Source organism: Lissotriton vulgaris, chromosome 9 (genome assembly GCF_964263255.1).
Source record: "Lissotriton vulgaris chromosome 9, aLisVul1.2, whole genome shotgun sequence".
NCBI classification, from domain to species: Eukaryota; Metazoa; Chordata; class Amphibia; order Caudata; family Salamandridae; genus Lissotriton; species Lissotriton vulgaris.
The window spans coordinates 433,888,490-433,911,582 of NC_141697.1; the positions used below are offsets into that span (position 1 = coordinate 433,888,490).

The 23,093-nt window shown below is 44.5% G+C and overlaps 1 protein-coding gene across 6 annotated transcripts in view; it reads left to right on the plus strand.

Moving 5' to 3' along the window:
- Positions 1-23,093, plus strand: part of KLC1 (kinesin light chain 1) — a 405,752-nt gene that overhangs the window by 225,528 nt on the left and 157,131 nt on the right. For all 6 annotated transcript variants that reach the window (XM_086937867.1, XM_086937865.1, XM_086937866.1 and 3 more), the window contains exons 7-9: positions 1,572-1,673; positions 15,609-15,782; positions 16,396-16,495. In XM_086937867.1, coding sequence (XP_086793993.1) covers positions 1,572-1,673; positions 15,609-15,782; positions 16,396-16,495 — 376 coding nt within the window. The remainder of the gene's footprint in view (positions 1-1,571; positions 1,674-15,608; positions 15,783-16,395; positions 16,496-23,093) is intronic.

A 23,093-nucleotide genomic window follows, 5' to 3' on the forward strand; every position in this document is an offset into this window, starting at 1 on the left:
CTAGGGCCTTAAGAACCCACCCACGCCAAACATCTGGAGGATGAGACTCATACTGTGCAATACTAGTGAATTATTTGCTGCTATTTGCTATCCTCCAACCCCTCACCTCCAGACCTAAAGACATCTGGCAACTACGGAGAGACTATGTACTAACACTTGACAATTCAATGTGAGAAATATATAGAGCATTATCTATATCAACAAAAGAAGAGGGGGGACCTAGGAGCTAATAAAGGTCCAGTGTCCATGCTCCTAATACTCATTCAAACAACAAGAGGACACTGTTCCTATAGCAGGGTGCAAAAAGTCACCCATGCATAAGGGCGCAAAAAGTCACCCATGTAATAAAAGTTGAAAAATGAAAGCAAGGGAAAAGGAGAAGAAATCCTAGGTATAGAGGACCTCTAGGTAAGGGAGAGAAGAAGACCATTATTTGTCCTTTAATGCCCTCACACACCCCGAAGGGTGTCATGCTTCATCATCGGGCTGTTGCTCCTTGTAGGGCCGGCGCTGCAATTCCCTACGAGTCCCCCGAAGGGTCACTTTCTCTGAGATCTTTTCAGGACAGCCGGATGGTGCATGAGGGTGTGTGGGGAGGGTCCAATGAAGGTACGAAAAGTGTGTGCAATGAAATAAACATTGTTTTAATAATGGGTACACCTGCAGCGCAAAAATAAGTAATGTACCCACTGCTAAATAAAAATCAACTAGCAGTGGGTACATTACTTATTTTTGCGCTGCAGGTGTACCCATTATTAAAACAATGTTTATTTCATTGCACGCACTTTTCTTACCCTCATTGGACCCTCCCCACACACCCTCATGCACCATCCGGCTGTCCTGAAAAGATATCCGAGAAAGTGACCCTTCGGGGGACCCGTAGGGAATTGCAGCGCTGGCCCTACGAGGAGCAACAGCCCGATGATGAAGCATGACACCCTTCGGGGTGTGTGAGGCCATTAAAGGACAAAGAATGGTCTTCTTCTCTCCCTTACCTAGGGGCCCTCTATACCTAGGATTTCTTCTCCTTTCCCCTTTCTTTCATTTTTCAAATTTTATTACATGGGTGACTTTTTGCGCCCTTATGCATGGGTGACTTTTTGCACCCTGCTATAGGAACAGTGTCCTCTTGTTGTTTGAATATATAGAGCATTGGCACATTTTGAGCCTGTTATTGTACTAATTGGTTACGCTTATGTAGACAGCCTCAATGTGTCACTCTTTGAAGGTACTTCCTTCCTGTATATCAAAACTGTCAATATTGTCACTGGATTGTTTTGCAATTTGTATTTCACTGTTGCATCTTTTTTTGCCCTGGATATTAAGGGCCTGGAAATGTTTTTTTTCTTCTACAGTATGTTGGAAAATGATAACGTTTTAACAACTCTATGAATCGATGTAAATTTGCAGTCCGTTTAGCTTAATGAAAAAAAAATGTATCAAAAGAATATTGAACCGGTTTGTGTACATATACACAGCAAGCAGTATTTATCTCCCTCAAAGTCCGCATCTCTAAGCTCGTTATTAAAGAATCCTTCAGCACTGTGATTTTTGCCATCCCCTCTTGACAGGTGGCAGCCACACTCAACAACTTGGCAGTACTGTACGGAAAACGTGGAAAGTACAAGGAGGCGGAACCATTGTGCAAAAGAGCCCTCGAGATCCGAGAAAAGGTACAAGTTAACGATGTCTGTTTGAGAAAAGGCAGATATGTTATTTGTGTAAAAGTCACTTTTATTTCTAAGTACCAAAAATATTTTAACGGTAGGTTGAGCTATATGTCCGTATTGGCTGAGCCTTTGTGACTTCTCATTTGCTTTGTATTCTTGCACATTCGTCTGTTGCCCAAACAATGCCTTGCCACAACGTATATTGGCATGATTTGATTGCTCGTATATCACTCTTAGGCGATTTTCATCACATGAAATTGTTTAAAATACATCCTAGAAATATTTCTAGGAGGAGGTTACTTGACTGAAGGTTGCCTGTACCTCCCATTTTCTTTTACTGTTTTGTCAAGTCAATTACTTTGCTTTATTCGACTAAGTACTGTCATCATCTACATTAATGGCTATGATTTTAGTCACTAGTTTAAAGCAACACTGGCAAAGCTAATAGGTTTCGCCTTTTGGTGCGATTGGCTTTTTCAGAGCAGTTTGCCGATGGTCTGTACTGTCGGCAAAAAGCATGCCAATTCTGCACATGATCAAAGAGAAAAAAAACTGTGATAACACAGCACTGTTGCAGTTGCTGGTTGAGTCATTCTGTAGGCGCTAGCATTCATTGCCATGCATGTGTGCATCTATAGAATGACGTGTATTTTCCTTTTTTTATTGACTGTTTAAGGATGGCAGGCGAAACTTGGATCTGGTAAATAAAAAAGAAAGTATTTTATTTAGGGCAAAATGAACATCAAAAAGGACTGTGGGGTTTGGGGTTACAGAGGAGGATCAGTGAGCAGAAGAGAGGAGAGAGCAACGCAGTAGCCGGGAAAGAAGTGATGAATGAAAATTACAACATGGTCTGCATGGTGGAAGGGGAGGCGGAGGAGTTTTGTGAGAAATGCATGAGTGGCAGAGCAAGCATTACAAGATGGAGTGGGTAGAAACACACAAAAGACAGAGCCACGCAAAGTGTGCGTGATCTTGGGGGAGAAGCACATGAGAGAGAGCAACATAGGGGAAACATAGGAATGGACAGACATCGTAAGGGCAGAGGAAAAATACACAAGAGTGAGCAGCAAACAAGGGCGAGAGCAACAGAGCACGGGGTAGTGGGGTTTGGGTGGAAGAAACACTTGAGAGAGAGGTGCAGCATATGAGAAAGAGAGGTACATGAAGCATTAGGTGATGTTGTGTCTGGTGGAGATGCAAACAAGGGAGTAGCTGGAAAACACATGCACTCTCGTGGTGTGCTTAACCAAAATAAAAGAAGTAGTTCCCTAAAAGTGAACAGTGGAAGGATACAGGCCGGCCAATCAAAAGGATGGTAAAGAGGATATGGTCCAGGGGAGGGATAAACACAAGAAGAGGAAGGCAAGCCATATAATAAACAGCAATCTGTGACAATAAAACCAACCAATGGTAAGCAAAGGGTTGTTTGTAAGCCCACAGTAGGCCTGTTGCAACCAGACAACTTGATCTGTCTGGTAGGTGAGACCTAGTGAACGCTCAAATTCAAATTTAATGCTTTCCTTCACAAAAACGGTTTTCTCCTGTGCTGTAAAAAGAAAAAGTTTACATTTGGCTCCTTCACATTGCTAACTTGTTGGAATTTCTTGAGAAACAAGCAAGGTGGATGGTGCATTTGCACACATTCATGTTTACTTTTTACTTAATTAGGATTTTTGTAGTGCCAAAACCAAAAGGTTTCCCACAAGGCCACCATTGACTGATTCCAGGCTGTTCTGCCCCCAAGGTCTCTACCGGATGACCTAGACGCCCCGATCTCTACTGAGGAGGTTCAGAGTGCCCTCAAGGACATGAGCTTGGGTAAAGCACCGGGCTTGAACGGATTTCCCTGTAAGTTCTTCAAGAAATACTCATCTCAGATATCAGCACATTATTTGGCGGCACTCCACGCGGTGGTGGAAGATGGCCGGCTTCCGACTGACTGGCATCATGCCAAAATAGTGATTTTCTTAAAACCAGGCAAGCCCTCGAAACTCCATACCTCACTCATATAGATCGATTTTCCCTAATCAACGTTGAAGCAAAATTGTTGGCCAAAATCATTGCAAACTGCATCGTCCCACACATAGCAACATTAGTTCACCCAGATCAAGCTGGCTTTATGTCCAGCTGTGCCACCCGACATAACACCCGTTGTGCGCACAACATTGTTGCCTCTGTATACCGACTGAATGAGCCGGCAGCGCTCCTTCTTGCAGATATCGACAAGGCCTTTGATTCTCTTAGTTGGACCTACCTCTTTGCTCTCCTGAACCAACTTTACATTGGCCCTTGACTTCTTAAATATATTCGCCTCCTATACACAGACATCACCGCTTCGGTACGGATTACTGACTCAATCTCGCAGCCGTTTTGCATCGGAAGGGGCACAAGACCGGTATGCCCTTTATCTCACTACCTTTTTACACTTGCAATGGAACCACTTGCGGCATGGGTAAGAATAGATGCCCAGGGCTTTGAGTGGTCACGGGAGGTCTCCGATCATATAGCGTTGTACGCCGATGTTGTCTCATTCTTTTTCACATGCCCTAATAGATCCGGCCCACGCCTGCTTGGAATAATGCAAATCTTTGGCGAGAACTCTGGTCTCTACATGAATGCCCACAAATCGTTTCTATGGCCCTTGCGTTGGGTTGTTCAGCTCGGGACTTGGACACATGAGGTTACGGTAGTCCCGGATGGCTTCAAATATCTTGGGGTGGGGGGGCGTGGCTAGCAGCCGACCGAGATGGCTGTGTAGCAGAGGAGCTCTGTGACCGAAGCGGCTCCAAGTAAATCCAACGACTGATCCGACATATTTGTACCTCCAGAGGCAGATTCCGGGGGAGGAGACCAAGAGGCACCGTCCGCCACCACTCCGGTGCAGATCCGACGTGGGAAGCCGAGCGAAGTGACCGGTGCGGGCCTTTCCGCACCTTGGCTGCACCGGGCTTGCGTCACTGACTACCCGGCCGGAAGTGTCCGCAGGCCGGGGACGCCCACCGGAAGTTGCTGCTGGGACAAGCGATCTGCGGAAACACATGGAGGGTGGCGGAGCGGAGTGAGGGACACAATCAACCCTGCACCCCACGAGCGACGATCCCACCACTCGCCCCCACTGTCATTATTATCGCCGGAGAGGCCTTGAGAGGAGCCCCGACATCGGCGATGTTATAGAGCAACTTCCAGGCTCGGGGTGTGACGGCGGCTGAAATGTTCTTGAGCGCATATTGCTGCCCGCGCTCGTATCCGCCCCCCCTTCCCCCAATCCCCCCAAGCCCCCTGGAGCGCATAGACACAGCAGGGCACTGCGCGGTGGAGGGCGCATGTGGAGGGCCTGGGGAGCTACTGGACCAACCAAAAGTGAATGCTAGCAAGCACTCAGCGGCCCGCGCCTGGCAAATCGGACTGCTTATCGTAGTGGCAGCACGGGGTGGCACCTGGCTGAGACACCGACTCTCTGGGGAACAAGTGGAGACTTTTGAGAGCAATAGTGCGCGCCAGTGGCGCAGTGAAACTGTCTGGGCCTGTGTGCAGGAGTGAAGAAGGGCCACTACACCATATGGGCTATAGTGCACTTAAGCCACAGTGTGCACGCCACTTCCAGAGCAGCGAAGGCGATCACACAGAAGCCTGCATAGAAGGAGCTTGATTGGACGCCCCATCACGGCGGCACAGTCCACAAACTTGCAGGAGCTCCGGGGCACGACGCCATCTTGCCTCCCGCGCCCAGACGGGCCTCTCATTACGCGTCAAGATACCATCTGTGATGACTTGGGCTCAGAGACGCCTGGGAATAATCGCGTGCTGACACAAGACTGGCCACGCTTAGCGATACAGTGAAGGTGAGAACCATGGCGGGCAGAGGCGCAAGGAATAACACGGCACAGGCAAGGCTAGACAAATATGCTTACGATAAGGCCACCACGCAGCAATCAGGACACACCTCCACAGGAAAGGGCCCAGAGGGAGACTGCGCCAAGAAGGTGACGTTAGAAGACCTAATGAGAACACTATCGAATGTGCAGACGACGGTGGGATCCATCTCTACAGACGTTGGCCTATTGAGAGCAGACTTGCACAAAATGACGGAGCGGGTACCACAGGTGGAGGTAATTACGAAGTCCCTGGTAGAAGACACCTCCGAATTGCAACTGGCAATGGAACGTATGGAAGCAGTTACCAAGAAACTCCAGGAAAAGCTGGACGATCAGGAAGGACGTTCAAGACGGAACAACGTACGAATCCTGGGAATACCAGAATCGGAAGGCAAGCGAGCAATGGATCTATATATTGAAGACCTAATCAAGACCAAGCTGCAACCTAAGGGCCTTTCACACTTCTTCTCCATCGAAAGGGCACATAGGGTCCCCGGTGGAGCACCAAAACCGGGGGCGGCACTGAGACCAGTGCTGGCCAGACTCTTTAACTTCCGAGACAGGGACGCCATACTCCAGACAGCACGGACTTCGCTGCCTATTAAAATACAAAACTCCACAATTGCCTTCTTTCCTGACTACACGGCCGAAGTGGCCCGGCGTCGGAAAACTTTCACAGACGTGAAGAAGACCCTGCAGGCGAAGGAACTGCCCTACTCTATGCTATTCCCGGCGAAACTGCGAGTAGTTGATAATCACAAAACGTGGTTCTTCGACACACCTGAAGCGGCACGGAAATGGCTGGACGGCTGGCGGCGGTTGGAAGCGCCTCGGCGCACGGACAAAGGTCAGCGAAACCAACGGATAGAGATCCGAACGAATTCAGACGTCGACCGGGCAAAATCAGGACAATGTCTCAGACGGGACTGAGGGACGATGAACAACAGCCTGAATCTTGAAGACCCGGCTGATATAGCTCAGGCAACAGTAGTCTAACATGGTAGACGTGCTGCCCTTGGGCTCCAATCAGGAAGAAGCGGAAGTGGGCAGATGGGGTCGCTGTCACCACAGAACTACTTACCCCCCACAAGCAAGTACTATGGGTTGGGATAGGGATGTGCACTCTGCTAAGTTGGGGAGGCGGGCGGTTCTATGTCCGAGCAGCAGGGAGGCAGGGAGGGGGGTGGGGAGGGGGATTTCATTTGTTAGGCTTCAAGTTTTGCAAGTAATGACACGACACGACGAGAGACACACACACACACACACACACACACACACACACACACACACACACACACACACACCACTCACTGGGGCACTAGGTTCACAGCACTGTTGGGGACGACACAGAGGTTCCCACTTAGACCACCCCACTATGTCACAACACTCACAAGAGGCCGCATATAGCGGCGTAATGCAACAGACCGTAGTCCCACCCCTAAAGATACTGACCTTGAACGTACGAGGACTGGGTGACAAAATTAAGAGAGGACTGGTGATGCAGGCACTCAAGCGCCAGGGCCCACATTTGGTTTTGCTACAGGAGACACACCTCACAGGTAGAGCATGTCAGGCGCTGGACCGCAGAGGCTACAAGATGATGGCACACTCAGAATTTACCTCTGGCTCCAGAGGAACGGGTATCCTGTTAAAGAAGACCTCTCCTTTCATTTTCTTGGATCACAAAGTAGACGATCAGGGCCGTTTTGCTGCGATACACAGGCAGTGGGAGGGTCGGCTTCTAAACATAGTATCAATTTATGTCCCACCGGCACTCCAAACAGTGGCCCCACCGGCATTGGGAGAATTCCTACTGAACCTTCCAGTGGGGGACACCTTCATCAGGGGAGATTTTAACGCAGTTATGAATCCAACGCTGGATACATTCCCAGTCAGGTCACACGCAACCGGTCCCACCAGCCTACACGGTTTCCTGGAGGCCATGGGCTTGATAGATATCTGACACCACAGACACCCAACCGCGAGACAATGCACTTAGTACTCAGCCGTACATAATAGCTTCTCACGTATAGACTATTTTTGGGGTTGGGAGACGGTATGCAGGACGTCGATACCATCGAAATACAGCCCAGGGGAATATCGGACCATTCTCCGATAGTGTTGACATTACTGAGTCGGTAAAAGACTCGCAAGAGGATATACCCCATTTACCCCAACTTTTTGAAAATCCCGGGAATCCGGAAAGATCTGAAAAAAGCGACTAAGTTATACTTTTCCGAAAACAAATACTCGGTGCCCCCCCCCGCGACCCTATGGGAAGCATACAAAACAGTCCTTCGCGGACAGGCGATTGCCTCCATTACGGGGCACAAAAAAGCGCAGAGACAGGAACTTTTGGAGTTAAAACGGTCCATGCGCACAGCCAATGTGACCCATGTGGCAGATCCCACAGTAGACATGGCTCACACTTTACAGCTATGCCAGCAGCGATATAGGGAACACCTCAGACTGCAGGTAATAGACAATCACTCGGCTACGGCCCACAAAGTATACGAGGTGGGAGATAAAGCAGGGAAAATGTTAGGCTGGTTAGACAAGAAAGGAGGGAGCAGCAGGTGCATTCAGCAGTTATGTACGAATGCAGGTCAACTACAGACACACCCCGAGGAGATTGTAAACACACTGGCATACCACTTCGAGAAGGTATACACCTCGGTTCGGGAAATCACAGAAAGTGCAGCCTTAGACTCTCTAAACCACATAGCGATCCAAACACTTACACAAGAAGCGGTTCAAGATTTGGAAGCGGACCTCTCTATTGAGGAAATACAACTAGCAATCCACGCGATACAGTCAGGGAAAGCAGTGGGCCCGAATGGGATCCCCATAGATTGGTACAAACTCATGTCAGAAACACTCAGCACGCCCTTGTTGGATATGTACACGGAGAGTCGAGAGAAGGCGGAACTCCCGCTGGATCAGAGGACAGCCACCATAGTGGCAATTCCGAAACCTGGCAAGCCGCCGACGGCTTGCACATCATATCGCCAAATCTCTCTCCTTAACGCTGAGGCCAAAATTCTTGCGAAGTTGTTGGCCACGAGATTGATGACACATCTCCCATTACTAATACACCCGATCAGTCTGGCTTCATGCCGAACAGGAGCACAGCTCTCAATCTCAGGCGAGTGCATGGGGTGATGGCGCGAGCTCCGTCGTTAACGGAACCAGCAGTGATCCTTTCATTAGATGCCAGAATGGCGTTTGACATTGTCAAATGGGGACACCTCTTTGCAGTTCTGACGCGTATGGGTTTTGGCCCCAAGTTCATAGCTTGGGTGCGCCTCTTATACACTAACCCGATTGCACACAATACAGCCAACGGTCACATCTCACGTACGATCCAACTGGCAAGAGGGACCCGACAGGGCTGTCCTCTTTCCCCCTTATTGTTTGCCCTGGTCTTAGAACCACTGGCGACACCGATTAGAAATACACCGTTACTAAAGGGCATTGGCTGGAAAGAGGGATGGGAGGACCGTGTGTCCTTATACGCCAACGATATGTTGGTGTACTTGATGGACCCGGATAGAAGTATACCAGCCCTACTGGCATTGTGTGACAACTACGGGACGTCGTCGGGGTACACTCTCAATTGGTCGAAATCTGTCATTTACGTTCTTAGAGGGCCTGCGCCACAGCTCGACATACACTGCCCACTGCAGCTGACCACGTCCTCATTTAAATACCTTGGTATTCACATAACTGATAACCACACAGACTTCTTCGATAAAAACCTGACTCCACCCATGACCCGGCTCCAAACTGACGTCAAACATTGGGCTTCGATGCCATTGACACTCCTCGGAAGGGCGGCGCTCTATAAAATGATGCCTCTCCCGAGGTTCCTCTACGCACTGGAAAATTCACCCTACCCTGTCCCGCCGAGGTTCTTCCGACTGGTGACAACCTTAGTGTCCAACCTGCTCTAGAGTAACAAGCCAGCACGTATTGCCCATGTCAAGCTAAACAGAAGTTGGTACGAGGGGGGGATTGCATTACCAAATCTGCAATTGTATTACTGGGCCGCCCAACTCAAAATCATCAACCAATGGATTAATGCGCCTCAAGATGACCCAGCATACAGGGCAGATAGGACACAGACAGTATGCTTTCAGTGCTCTATAACAGAGGTCAAGCGGCTCGGTTGATAGGCCCCACAAAACACACAGCACTGCTATGGCATGCGGCGCAGGCGAAGCTGGGATGGAGGGGTATCATTACTAAGCTTACCCCGCTCTGGGACATGAAGGCATTGGGACAGTTGAGACAGAGTAAAGGGTTTACACAATGGGACAACATTGGAATATCTACGGTAGGTGACTTATGGGACAGGGGAACGGTAGTCCCGTTCTCCCTTCTTCAGCAACAATATGACTTAGGTCCAAACGAAACCTATAGGTATGTGCAGATTAGGCACGCATTACTGCAGGCAATACCACCAAACAGTGAAGTCTCGGAATACTCCCCGCTAGAGGATAGACTGCTCATGGACTATATGCAGCATAGTGCCACTTCCCTTACCCACAAAAAACTGCTAAACAATCAATCGGACCCTACACTAAAACTGCGCGAAAAATGGGTGGATGAACAAGGAGACATAGATGAGAAGGAGTGGAACGAGGCGCTGGCATCCCCGAGGGAGTTGTGCATATCTGCCAAGCTCAGGCTAGTACAATTGAAAATCTTACACCGTGTATATTATACGAGAACCACACTACATAAACTACACAGAGCTCCGCATCCCTATTGTCTTCGGGGTTGTGGGGAGGAAGGCACATTATTCCACACCCTCTGGGACTGCCCACTAATAACCGCCTATTGGCGTCAAGTGCTGCGGACAATGTCACAAACACTAAAGGTATCGCTGACTCCTGAACTACGTAAATCTCTATTAAACATTTGAGATCCACATGATCTGTCCAGTTACGGGCTGATATGGGGTACATTGGCCATAATGGTGGTAGCGCAAAAATGGGGCGCCCCAGAACTGCCCACGTTAGCACAATGGAGCAGGAACATGGATCTGTTAATGTTTACAGAGCGGGCAGTGTATGTCAATAGAGCCTGCCCACATGAATGGAACAAGGTTTGGTCCATGTGGAATACATATAGAGGAGACCCGTGTAATCCACTACCAGAAGACGACGATGCCAGCTCCGATGAGGAGGTAGAGCGGGAGTGGGACTGACAGTGTTAACCTCTTGACCAAATTGTTGTGCATAGTGGGACTTCACACTGGATGCAGTATCTGTAAACTCAGATCCCAGGCAAGGATATATTCATACACTTTGTAGAACTATTGTCGTGTTGATTGTCAACGTGTTTGTTTGTTACAAGTTAAAAGAAAACTAGAAAAACAAAACAAAATGAGAAAATAATAGACCTATGGGTTATCCGATACACAAATTGATTGAAATATGTACACCTTAATGTAGCGCGCTCCCGGACCCCAGGGATGTCGGATGAAAGGCTGTGTTAACCTGAAAACGCTGAACAGATATTATGAATAACGCGGCCGGCCCCCGGGGTTGTAGGCCATATGCTGTGTCATTATAGAATTGTACAATGAAGGTCTTTAAAAAAAAAATATATATATATATATATATACATATATCTTGGGGTGTTCTTGTCAGCGCCACAGCCCGCCTCCTGGAATAAAAATCTGGCCCCTTTGTTGACTCTGGTCAAAGAACAGGTGCGTGTCTGGTCACATTTGTCCTTATCACTATTCGGCAAATTGGCCATTTTTGAAATGGCCTTCTTTATCAACTTCAAAACCATTCCTACTCAATTCTGCATACATGGTTTCGGCAATTAAACCCGGTCCTTAGTCATTTCCTTGGGGGGCGGAAGGGGGGCGTGCGTGTCACACTAAGAACGTGCTTTCAGTCCACATACTGCGGGGGTATTGCGACTCCAAACATTCAGGCGTATCATGCAAGATCTCATCTTCTCATTTCAAATGATTGGTGGTACGGGGATAGACGTGACCCAGCTTACGCCGGCGAGTATTTGTTAATGGACTGTAAATCTCTACACACAATTCTACATTCTAGTGCGACGCTCAAGCCGCTACCGCCCGCAACCCGGACGGTCTTTGTGATATGGCGACAGGCACTGCGTAGGATGGGGTGGTGGGGCAAACTCACGACAGAGACTCCTCTTTGTCACAATGGCCTCTGACCTCAATTGGCTGAACTACAGGGCTTCGTGGGATGGGATTTTATTGGAATTTCAACAGTTGGCGCTGTCCTGCATGGTCAGACCATGAAGTCAGTCCAGCAGTTACAAACCGAATTTCAAATGCCTCTGTCTCAATTTTATAAATATTTACAATTTCGCACAATTTAATTATCTTCACTGTGTGTATTTCACTCACTACAGGCTGTGATGCGCCGGGATGATTACATCCCCCCTCTGTCTACGCTGTGGAATGCCCGAGGGCACTTTCCTCCACACAATTTGGGAGTGTACTGCTCTACTGCTGTTTTGGTGTGGGGTGCTGACCTGTCTCTCTGAGGTGCTGTTGTGCAACATTCCACAGTCCCTGCGTCTAACTATGCTTCACATTACGGTGGGCATTAGAGGTAACAGATACAAAAGACACCTGCTATTCCTGGGGCTTACTCTTGCTTAGCGTGACATTGTTGAGGCTTGGAAGGCGACTTCACCGCCATCTGTAGGGGCCTGGAAACAGGGCCTTGATTTTTCCATGGGGTTAGAAATACCGTTATTTTTTTTTGGGGGGGGGGGGGGTGGGGGGGGATAGGGATGTCCCCAGAAACACCAGATGTCCCCAGAAACACCAGAAGATATGGAAGCGGTCGGCTGATTATCAGGGTCTATATCTTGAGCCTATGCCCCCTGCGCTACACAATGAAGATCTGCCATAAAGATCAAATGTTCGGTATTTATTTTGAGAATACTTATCTGTACTCACATGCTAAGATTGAAGACTTTGTACGACAATATACGAATGGACTTTGTGACACTGATGTTTTTAGTTAATAATGTTTATATGCGTTTAATTCATTTTTTTGCACATTCCCTTCTGCGACAATTGTATATTGTAAACGTTGACATCTTTACCATTGGTATGATATGTTTACAAATGCTGCACTGGTGCCACCTGCTTCTATTTTGTCTGTCAACAATAAAATTTGTTGTGAGAAAAAAAAGTTGGGTAGGTGGTAAGTAGCTGACATTTGGTGATCTCTCTGCAACGGTACCTAAGGGTTTTTGTCATGTTCGTACGCGGATGCCTCCCACAGAAGGGCTCCTGTGCTCTTCCAGTTTTTGCAGCTATTGTGTTTCACTTATTAATGAATGTTGACTCGCAGTCTTAAGAAGGTCCCATTCAGGCCCGTCTTTTCATCTGTGATGATGATTTCATTGATATCGATGTTATGTATCTATTGGTATTGCCTCCATAAGCTTAGCCTCAGGAAGTACCCCCATGGCACATCCTAAACGTAAAGCTCTCTGTCTGTCCTGGCATTATTGCTGACCATCCAAGGTATCTACATGTTTCTACTTTTAATTGCTAATATAGTGCAATGCTATGCAAGCACACAATATACCATACCCTTACCCCTCTTCTAGATGAATATCTGATGTACCGTGGTTTTGTACTGCACTAGTTGCAAATACTGGTGTGTTTCCTAGGCAGCTGCATGCTACATGAGTGCTGTGCAGAACTCCCCGGGAATCGGCTACATGTAAACCTTCCCAAAGCATGCCATTAGTTGTTTTGGTTGTCACTCTCATTTGCAAACGTTCAGTTGCTAAGCTTCTGTAATCTTACCTTCCTTTCTCGTTTTAGTTCCTCCTTGGAGCATGAACCAAGTACATGTATTCTTTCTTGTCTTTTTGTGACACACTATTTGTTTTATTTTATTAGTATTTCAGTATTATTCCTGGATGTGCTTTCCTACTTTTAACACAGGCATACAGCTTCTTATTTATTTTGCTTTTGCCCGATCTGCCGTCTCGATCAATGCTTTAGTTACTTACTCCACAAATTTACTTCTGTACGCTACTTGACCCTACACCACTCTTCTCTGCTCCATTCTACTCTATCTCACGCCACCACACCCAGTGCCAAGCTACACCGTTTTAATATATGCAACTCTAGTCCACTCTACTCTATGGCACATACCTCACCACTCTGTGCCTCTCCATTCCACTTTTTTGCCACTCCATTTCACTTTTTTGCCACTCCATTCCCCTCTGTGCTGCTTCATTCCACTCTACGCCTCTCCACTCCATGCCATTCTGTGCAACTTGACTCTACACCACTCCACTTTATGCCATTCCACCACACACAGTGGGACTCTACTCTGTGCCACTCTACACCACTCCACACTACACCACGCCACTCTACTGCATGCCACACCACTACGTTATTCTATGCTATTCCATTCTTCTCTACACCAGTCTACTCCACTCTTACTGGACCCCACTGTACTCTACACCACACCACTCTACTCTGCCACACCACTCTACTCCACATCACTCTACTCCATCCCACGCTACTCTGCACCACTCTACTCTGCGCCACTCTACTCTGCGCCACTGCCACTCTACGACACACTACTCTACTCCACTCTACTCTACTCCACTCTACTCTATGCCCTTCTAGTTCACACCACTCTACTTCACACCACTCTACTCCACCCCACTCTACTCCACCCTCCTGTATGCCACCCCACCCCACTCTGACTGTGTACTCTATGCCATTCTATTCTGTGCCACTCTACTCCACTCTACTGGTCTTTGACACTCTACGCCACTGCACAGTCTGTCACTCTATGCCACATCTATGCCTCTCCCTCTGTCACTGTACACCAATATGTTCTAGGGCAACGTAATCTACACTGCTCTACTACACTGTATGCCTCTCCACTCTGTTATATGCCACTCCAGGCTACACTCTACCCCACGCACCTCCACCTCACTTCACTCTACATCCCCTCTACGCCACTAACTTTTATCCATGCTGCTTTACAACATGGCTAAAAGACACACGTTTTTGGTTTGCCAGTGCTGGTTTAAAATAGCACTTTATACCAAACTTTCTCTGTTTTTAGCAGTATAAATAACATACGCTAGCATTGGCCAAATTAATGGTACACAATTTGCCGCCCACAGAAGGACGGATGGCTGAGTTGGGTTTCCTAGGATTTGAACTTATGACCTCGAGGTCACAGTAGATGTAAGCTATGTTTTAGCTCAATGAGTCCTCTTTCTTATTTACCATGGCATCCAGTCAGGCTGAAGTGCATCTAAGACAACCATCTTCAGATTAAACCCTGCATTCCCAACTACTGCGCCCTACAAGGGATAGACCTTCCATCCAGAGTTCAGTCACCCTCTGCCAAAGTTAATCGACTCATTAGTATTCTTCAGTCATGTTACTAAACAAGCTATATAGACCGCTCCATCAGCTGCTCTATTTGCTTTCTTCGAGCAATACACTTGTGAGGCTTTTCCTCAAAGCCATGCTCAATTTGTTCAGGAGGTTGTCAAGAACCTACTTACCTAGGCCTTGCTACCCAATGCTGCTTCTCCTCTCCCCTTTCTTCTTTACCTTAGCTGTCAAATTACTCTCATGTTGAAAATAGAGGTAAGATGATGTTTACGTAGGATAACATTATCTTCCTGACAAATTTTTTGCTTGTTTTCTGTAGGCTCTTTTCGATTATCATCACACTCCATCCATATATTTAAACAAAACATGTATTGGCTCCTTACATCAAAGTGATATGGGTATGTTCTTACCTGGGACAATGTGGCGTGACTTTTTATGATGCACATCCACGTGCATGGTAGCGGGCACACAGAGCTTTGGTCAAACCGCAAAGAGATGCAATTTCCATTTCTACTAGGGTTCACTGTACAAACATGTTGATAGCTAGAGAGAGTGTCAATGTACTACGATTAAGACAGTTACAGTGACTATGGATTTTATTATTGTTTTCAGAAAGAGTGTGTACTGTTTAGGTCATGCCCTAATATTTCAGCCTCCCTTTCCTAGGTACTGGGCAAGGACCACCCAGATGTTGCTAAGCAGTTAAATAACCTGGCATTACTGTGCCAAAACCAGGGCAAGTATGAAGAAGTTGAATATTACTATCAGCGGGCACTCGAGATTTACCAAACCAAACTTGGGCCAGATGATCCAAACGTGGCAAAAACCAAAAATAATCTGGTAAGTTTTCAGAACAAAAAGTTATTTTTGCTATGCGTGACATTCTGCTGCAATTGGGGATGAAACAAAAAAACTTTACTGTATGATTGCATAAAAATTAAACACCTTTAATATGGGTTCTCTGCCGTCTTTTTCTCCACCACCTCCTTTCTTTGCTTGTGGTTTGAATTTCGGCTGTGCTGCACGATCCCCAATTAACTTTATAGTATTTAGAAATATAATTCTGGTTTTTATTCAGGACATGTAAGGCACACGTAGAGCTGACAAGATGTCTTAGTGAGCAACGCATTTCACATTGATGTGCATATGTGTGTGTCTCTGAATGCTGGCATGGCCACCCAAGCCTTTCATCATAAATTATGTCATAACGTGGCTAATGGAAACTCCTATAACTTTTACGACTGGAGTTTTAAGGGTTGGATAAAAGCAAGTCTTTGATATTCTCTTTCTCTGCCCTTTGCTTAAGAGCCTGTATTCGGATGAATGAGACTGTGGTTAAAATGAAGCTGCCATTACGTGGCATTGCTGATTATCAGTCTTTGCTTGGGGTTATTTATAATATTTCTCTTAGTTGTATTGGCTATCACTGCATTGACTGTGTTTTTTATTCTAGGCATCCTGCTATTTGAAACAAGGGAAATTCAAGCAAGCAGAAACATTATACAAAGAGATTCTAACTCGTGCACATGAAAGAGAGTTTGGCTCTGTTGATGGTAATTAAAATGCGTGTTTTTGACTTTGAAGCAGTATTGTATTTTTTGATAGGTGTCTCAGATTATGCAGTCAATTACAAATCCATTAACAGAATATTTAGCATGGTTATTTTAAATCAGACACTGAAAATAGCAGTGCATTTAGCATAATTCATTTTGTGGTTGAAATGTATCAAATGTAATTTTCTGCATTTAAATAAGATATTTTAACCATAAAACCCAACGTGCAGAGACATGTTGACATGGAGGAGACCAGCAGAAAGGATTCTTCTTGATGAAGTTGCTTCTTTTTGCTTCTACATTTTTTCAATTGATATTTGTGTAATTTGTAAAAAGTTTCCAGACCCAAAACCTGTCAAAAACTCTGTGCTGTTTTGGTAAACCTTAGCTGGGCCACAATTCATTTTTACCATGGAAACACATGCCTTTATATTGCTTACATTTTCAGTCTCATACCCCAGCTTGTGAGGAGCCCCAGTAGCTGGAGCCAAAAGGTTCCAGAAACTTTCTTGCGGAAGTACTGCCTCCAGCCACTCCACTGCAGGGGATACAGGAAACTCCCGTAGGGGGAGGGCAACAGTTTTGCAGCGCAGAAGAAGGTGGCTGTAGGATCTGAAGAATGGTCCAGTACACAAGAGATGTGGTTCTGCTATGAAGAATATTTCAGAGAAATATTTAATGAGCTCTTCTCCCAGAAGATGATCATAGAATTTGAGTACTGGTAGGTATGGAGCCATTTAAGCTGCTTAAGGTCACATACTTATGTGGAGTTGGAACTATTTGAATTGCATTTGGTATCCTGTGTTCACAATGTTTTAGGGTAGACTTGTTTGATGCTTGATGAATTCTGAACTCTTCTGATGCATCTGACTCAAGATAAAATGACTATGTAGATATACCCTTTGTAGTGCTAGACATTAATGATGATACTTTTGACATAATGAAGGCTACAAACATATATTTTCTTAGCTGAAAGCTGCTTTGAAAGGTTGAATACATACTGTACATACTGATATGGACTATAACTTAATGGATCAAAACCAGACCATTTGAATATCAACAGAGAACACACATTCTTTTCCAAAGTAAATATATATATATATATATATATATATATATATATGTACTCGCAACTTGCCTCGTCGCAGGGGGAGCACGTTGGAGCTGGTGCCAGCAACGGGACCAAGGAAGGATCCCGTAATTATATTCACACAAAGTTCAACAATTGATGGCACTCCACTCGGGAAATCTTTAAACAGCATTTATTTTAAGGCTGCGAAGACCTACGTGTTTCGAACGTTACGTTCTTGATCACGGTAACATTTTCAACAATAAGTCCCTTTTCACTTTTGCTTTGTATACACATTGCTGCACCTAATGCATTATAGGCATTGTAGTTAAATTAACATCATTCAACTTGAAGCAACATTTCCTAACTGATTTGTTAACGTGTATGGAAATGACAAGGATTTACATAAATCATAAGCGTTTTTCTCATTGTTCATTGGACTGAGTGCCCTTTCAATGCCATGCATATAGTGGTGATTTTAACATATAATGTGTCAATGAGACTTGTGTCCAGGCATATGTGGGTTAGCGGTGAAGAATACATCCTGTATGCTTATTTAAATCTACAGTGTTAATTAGTGAATGAATTCCCTTTTTTATAAAACAACTACTGTGATTGGCAAGAAAGGATTGTTATTCCGTGTTTCTAGGGCTGAGTGCCCTGGCCACCGCTACTGTTTGCCATTAATACCTGGATAAGTATATAAAGCAAAAGTGAGAAGGGACTTATTGTTGAAAATGTTACCGTGATCAAGAACGTAACGTTCGAAACGCGTAGGTCTTCGCAGCCGTAAAATAAATGCTGTTTAAAGATTTCCCGAGTGTAGTGCCATCAATTGTTGAACTTTGTGTGAATATATATAGATAGATATATTTTTTGTGTGTATATGTATGTGTATATATATATATATATATATATATATATATATATATATTTATATATATATATATATATATATAATGTGTGTGTGTGTATGTATGTTTACCTTCTCTTTTTCTGCTACAATATGTAGGATCTTTGTATTTGTGTGAAATAATGGCTGACCTTAAGACTTTGAAGTCTCTAGCCTGTGTGTTGGAACATATATCAACAAAAAGGTTGATGTTGAGGCTTTTTAATTTTTATTGCGATAATTAAGGTTGTTTGTGTATCTCTTATGCTTTTGAGTAGTTGGTAACAACAGAGATGTTATTGTATTGTTTTCTTGTTGCGAATAGTATGTTTTCCAGGGAAGTGTTTTTGTGGAATTGATCTGAGCAAGGATTTGATTTGAGGATTAGTTTGTAAAATGTCAAAAGACTTTGAGATTATTTGTCAGCTATGCCATTTTATGCTAAAGAGAGGCACTTGAGTAGGTTTTGTGTCAGTCTAGGATTTGCTTAAAAGTTGAGTCCTCAGGCTATCCAATCAACCAATCAAGATCCTTTCCTTGTAGTGTAGTTCCTATATTCCCAATAGGCTCTGCGCATTGAAATAATACATTCTATAGATTTGACGTAGTGTGAAGTAGTGTGGCTCACTGGTTAGAGGCGGCAGACCAGAGAGCAGAGGACGGCCCGGGACCAGGGTTCGATTCCCGGCTCGGCAGGTTTCTGGACCAGGGTCAGCGGACTCGATAATTCTCTCGCCTCGGTGCCCACTCTGATCAGCGATCACACTCGGCAACTCTGGGCATTAGCTTGCCTCATCTTCACTAACAGCCCCACCAGACCGCCGGGGATGCCTGGTCTCACCCTGGAGATACCCATTAAGGGACCATCTCTCAGGGAAGCCAGGAAGGGTTTCGCAGCGGTCGAAGCGCCTTGGGACCCTACGGGTATGTAGTGCGCTATATAAATGCCAATACATTTACATTTACATTTACATTTACGTAGGACTGAGGTCAACTAGGTCTCTATCAAATATACTAAACTTAATTGTGTGTGTGCCAGCTAACTCAGAGGTCACTAGAAACTTTCTCGAATACACAAGAAGGGATTAGTTTCTGACAACCGCATAAACATGACAACTTTGTTTCCCAAGAATAAGAATATATCTCTCAGAGTCGCCGAAAAAATAGATGAGTATTTCACTTAGTCAATAGTCCATGCTTCGTTTTTACAGAGTTGCAGAGAAATAGTGAGACGGGCGTTTTCAATAAAAAGGGTTTATTGAACAGTCTTCTTTCTCATGCAAGAGAGGTGAACTGCTACAATCGTTATGCAGACTGCAAAGTATAATGCATTCAGCTTAAACAGTAATATGAAATAATACTGTAAGATCATTGTATGGTTTCTAAGCCATTTAAAAATACATACATAAATAACATTGACTAAAATACTAAACTGGTGCTTCTAAAATACGCCTACCCCAAAGTACCTAACCTAAGTCTAGTACGAGTGAAGAAGTAAGTATTGTGTAGCATAGGTTTAGTTTTTGCCAAGAATCTACCAAAGGTTTCTCTGGGTTCTAATCAGCTCCATACCTTGTTAGAATGAAGGAGGTTTGGTATCTCTGTCTCGGGACTCGAGTTCCCAACACCCCGCAAGGGGAGCCGGAAACACTGGAGCTGGATTATCAGCAGGAGAAGGGGAGCTTCCTGTTCAGTGCGTCAGCTGGAGAGTCGGCTTCCTTCGGCACTTGCTGTAGCGAGCTGCGTCGGGCAAGTAGGTACTCAAACTGCTCCGAACCACCGTATCTTGCTAGAGCAAGTGAAGGTATATTTATACCTTGAAGGTGTTTAGGAATGCCATAGTTTGACGTAAAGTCGGGCATATGAACGCCTGGAAAGAACCCCTAGGGAATAGTTGTTCTTTGTAAAGTAACTGAGTTCTTGGACAAATCAATATTCAAGCAAGGGGAAGTCCCTGACTGCTTAAGCTGGTTTTCCAAGAAGTCGTTGTGACGTTTGGTACGGGTGGAAGTAGCCATGCCTATATTTGGGTAGCATGGGCTATGCCTAAAAAAGGGCTTGATTTCTATGCCTATATAAGGGCAATGTGAATTGTACCTATGTAAGGGCATGAATCGGGATAATTCACTCGGAGCTTAAAATGCCACACAACATCCTGTTGATTTAAAAAAAAAAAAAAAAGATGTTCTCTTCTCTAGTGTATTGATCCTTTAAATCTTTAGTGGGGAATTTTCTTCAAAACTGCTTCAAATACCTTGTGGGAGTGTACAGTGGTGAGCAAGAAGCTCCCCCATCGAACATGTTCATGGCCGAGCAGGCTTTTAGCAGATTAAGTTTACTTAGTAGTTGTACTAGAGTCAGCCATTTTTCTTTTGGAAGGTCGAAGACTAAAGCCAGTTTCATAATCTGTTCAGTCTAAATACCCCCTGCTATATTGGATTTTCTTTTTGGTTCTGTAATTTTATGCAAAGATGTTGCTGTATCTCTGCCCAATAAAAGAACTAGATGCGATTATATTCACTTTTTACTAGAAGTAGGTATAGTGAGGTGAGAGATACTCAATGATGATTTTAACATATGTATCTAGTCAACCAGTCATGGAAATGAAATTCAACCGTCTCTCAATTTTGTTTTTAAATATTTCCAAAAGTATATCTTATTCAGGTATAGGATAGTGAAGGAGATGCCCAAGCATTTCATTGTGACCAGATTCTACATTTGTTCTAAATCCAGATTATCATGTTTGTACATTGCAGTCTTTTATCTTTTTAATACTTTCTCAACACTTTTGTAGTCTGTTTATGTTACGGGACAAATATTATTCAATTGGGTGTATGAATCCACCAAAACATATGCTCACTGGCCTCATTTTTTCCTCATGTTATCAATAGTAGTTTCTGCCCACTGGTCATTTCTTTGAGGACCATACTCCTTTTTCAAACTATTTGTGAGGTTTTGTCAGTGCATAGGTTTCAGTATATATATTTTTGTGACTGATGTTTCTACTCAAGAGGGGCTGCATTTCATCCCAGGGGCTCATTTCATGCCACTCCATTATTTTAACCATGACAATGGGTTTCATGTCTTTGGTGGCTGCTTTTTTTGCTCATTTTCAGTTTTTTATGTTTTACTGCGAAGTCATTAACAGAGCATTTTTCAATAGAGCACCCATTTATAATTGGGAACTGGAGGTGACTAATGACCATGACAGCTATGCCTAGTGTTTGCCATGAGACAATGACACAAGATATATTGGGTTTTACAAAGTTTTTAAGCCACAAATGTTCAGAGAAAAGGCCCAATAACCATTTGTCGCAGAAAGTCTCGTGACCTAGTTCCCAACCTCCACATCAGGGAAACTGCTATAATATTTCCACAGACTGGTGCTACAGGAATCTTCTTCCCCGACCACTTCTTCTTACTACTTTAAACCACACTTTACCCTTATGGGAGGTTTACATTCAGTAAAATATATGAAAACACAAAATAGAAAATCTCACATTCCTACCTTTGTTCAAAGTTAATTCACAATAAATCTTCTAACTTTTTTAAAGTGTTGGGTGCAGGTGGGTACCGCCCACTGATCTAAGGCGTGCAAATTCCACCACAATGATTGCGGTATTCTAGAAAAGAACAACGTCCCCACTATTGCACTCCGATTTGAGTATTTAGTATCAGTATACAATGTTTGTAGACTTATCCAATAATTAATCACTCTGTAGTCATATTCTTCAGATGTAGATCGTTTATTCATTATGAAGCATTTCTGTACTTAGTGTTAAAACATCACACTACAACTGAAAGATTAATTGCATATAGAAGGAATCCCATGCATTTCGCGGCAAGCCCTTCATCAGGGGAAATTATCCTTTCAGACTTGTACAAGTCAAGCCTCTCCTAGCTGTGAATTTGCGCCATAGTTGGCCGACTATGGCATGTATCCACAGATAGGAGAGTCTTCACTTGGACAAGTCTGAAAGGATATTTTCCCCTGATGAAGAGCTTGTCCCGAAATGCATTGGGATTCCTTCTATATGCAATTAATCTTTCAGTTGTAGTGTGATGTTCTAACACTAAGTACAGAAATGCTTCGTAATGAATAAATGATGATCTACATCTGAAGGATATGACTACAGAGTGATAACGCAATAATTATGAAGGTTTACATTCATTAACATTAAAACAAACCTTTGAGGTAGATCTTTCCTTTGAGCCAACGTGCTCTCACCTCTGTTTGCCTTTGGCTTTATAATTTTGAAGATCCGAAATAGACAACATCTGGGTCTTTTTTTATTTGAAAGAATTGGTATCTTTTTCGTATCCCAAACGGTTTCCATACTACTGAAGCTAAGCCTAAGCCTAATCTCAATGTAATTGGCACCTTGATACAACCATTGAGCCTTATGCTTTTTATGTAACAAGTTAGGACTTCTCCACAGGTATATCTTGGGACAGTATATATTACAGTTCTGTTATCAAAAAGTCACTTTCCTCCTTTAAAGTAAACTTATTCTCACGCTACTTCAATTTAGGCTAATAAAACAGCACCATTCACAAAAATTATACAAATGCTGTTCTTTGGACTTTAATTCTAGTGATTATCCCATTTGTGCTCAAAAACATTTCAGCTGAAGTTT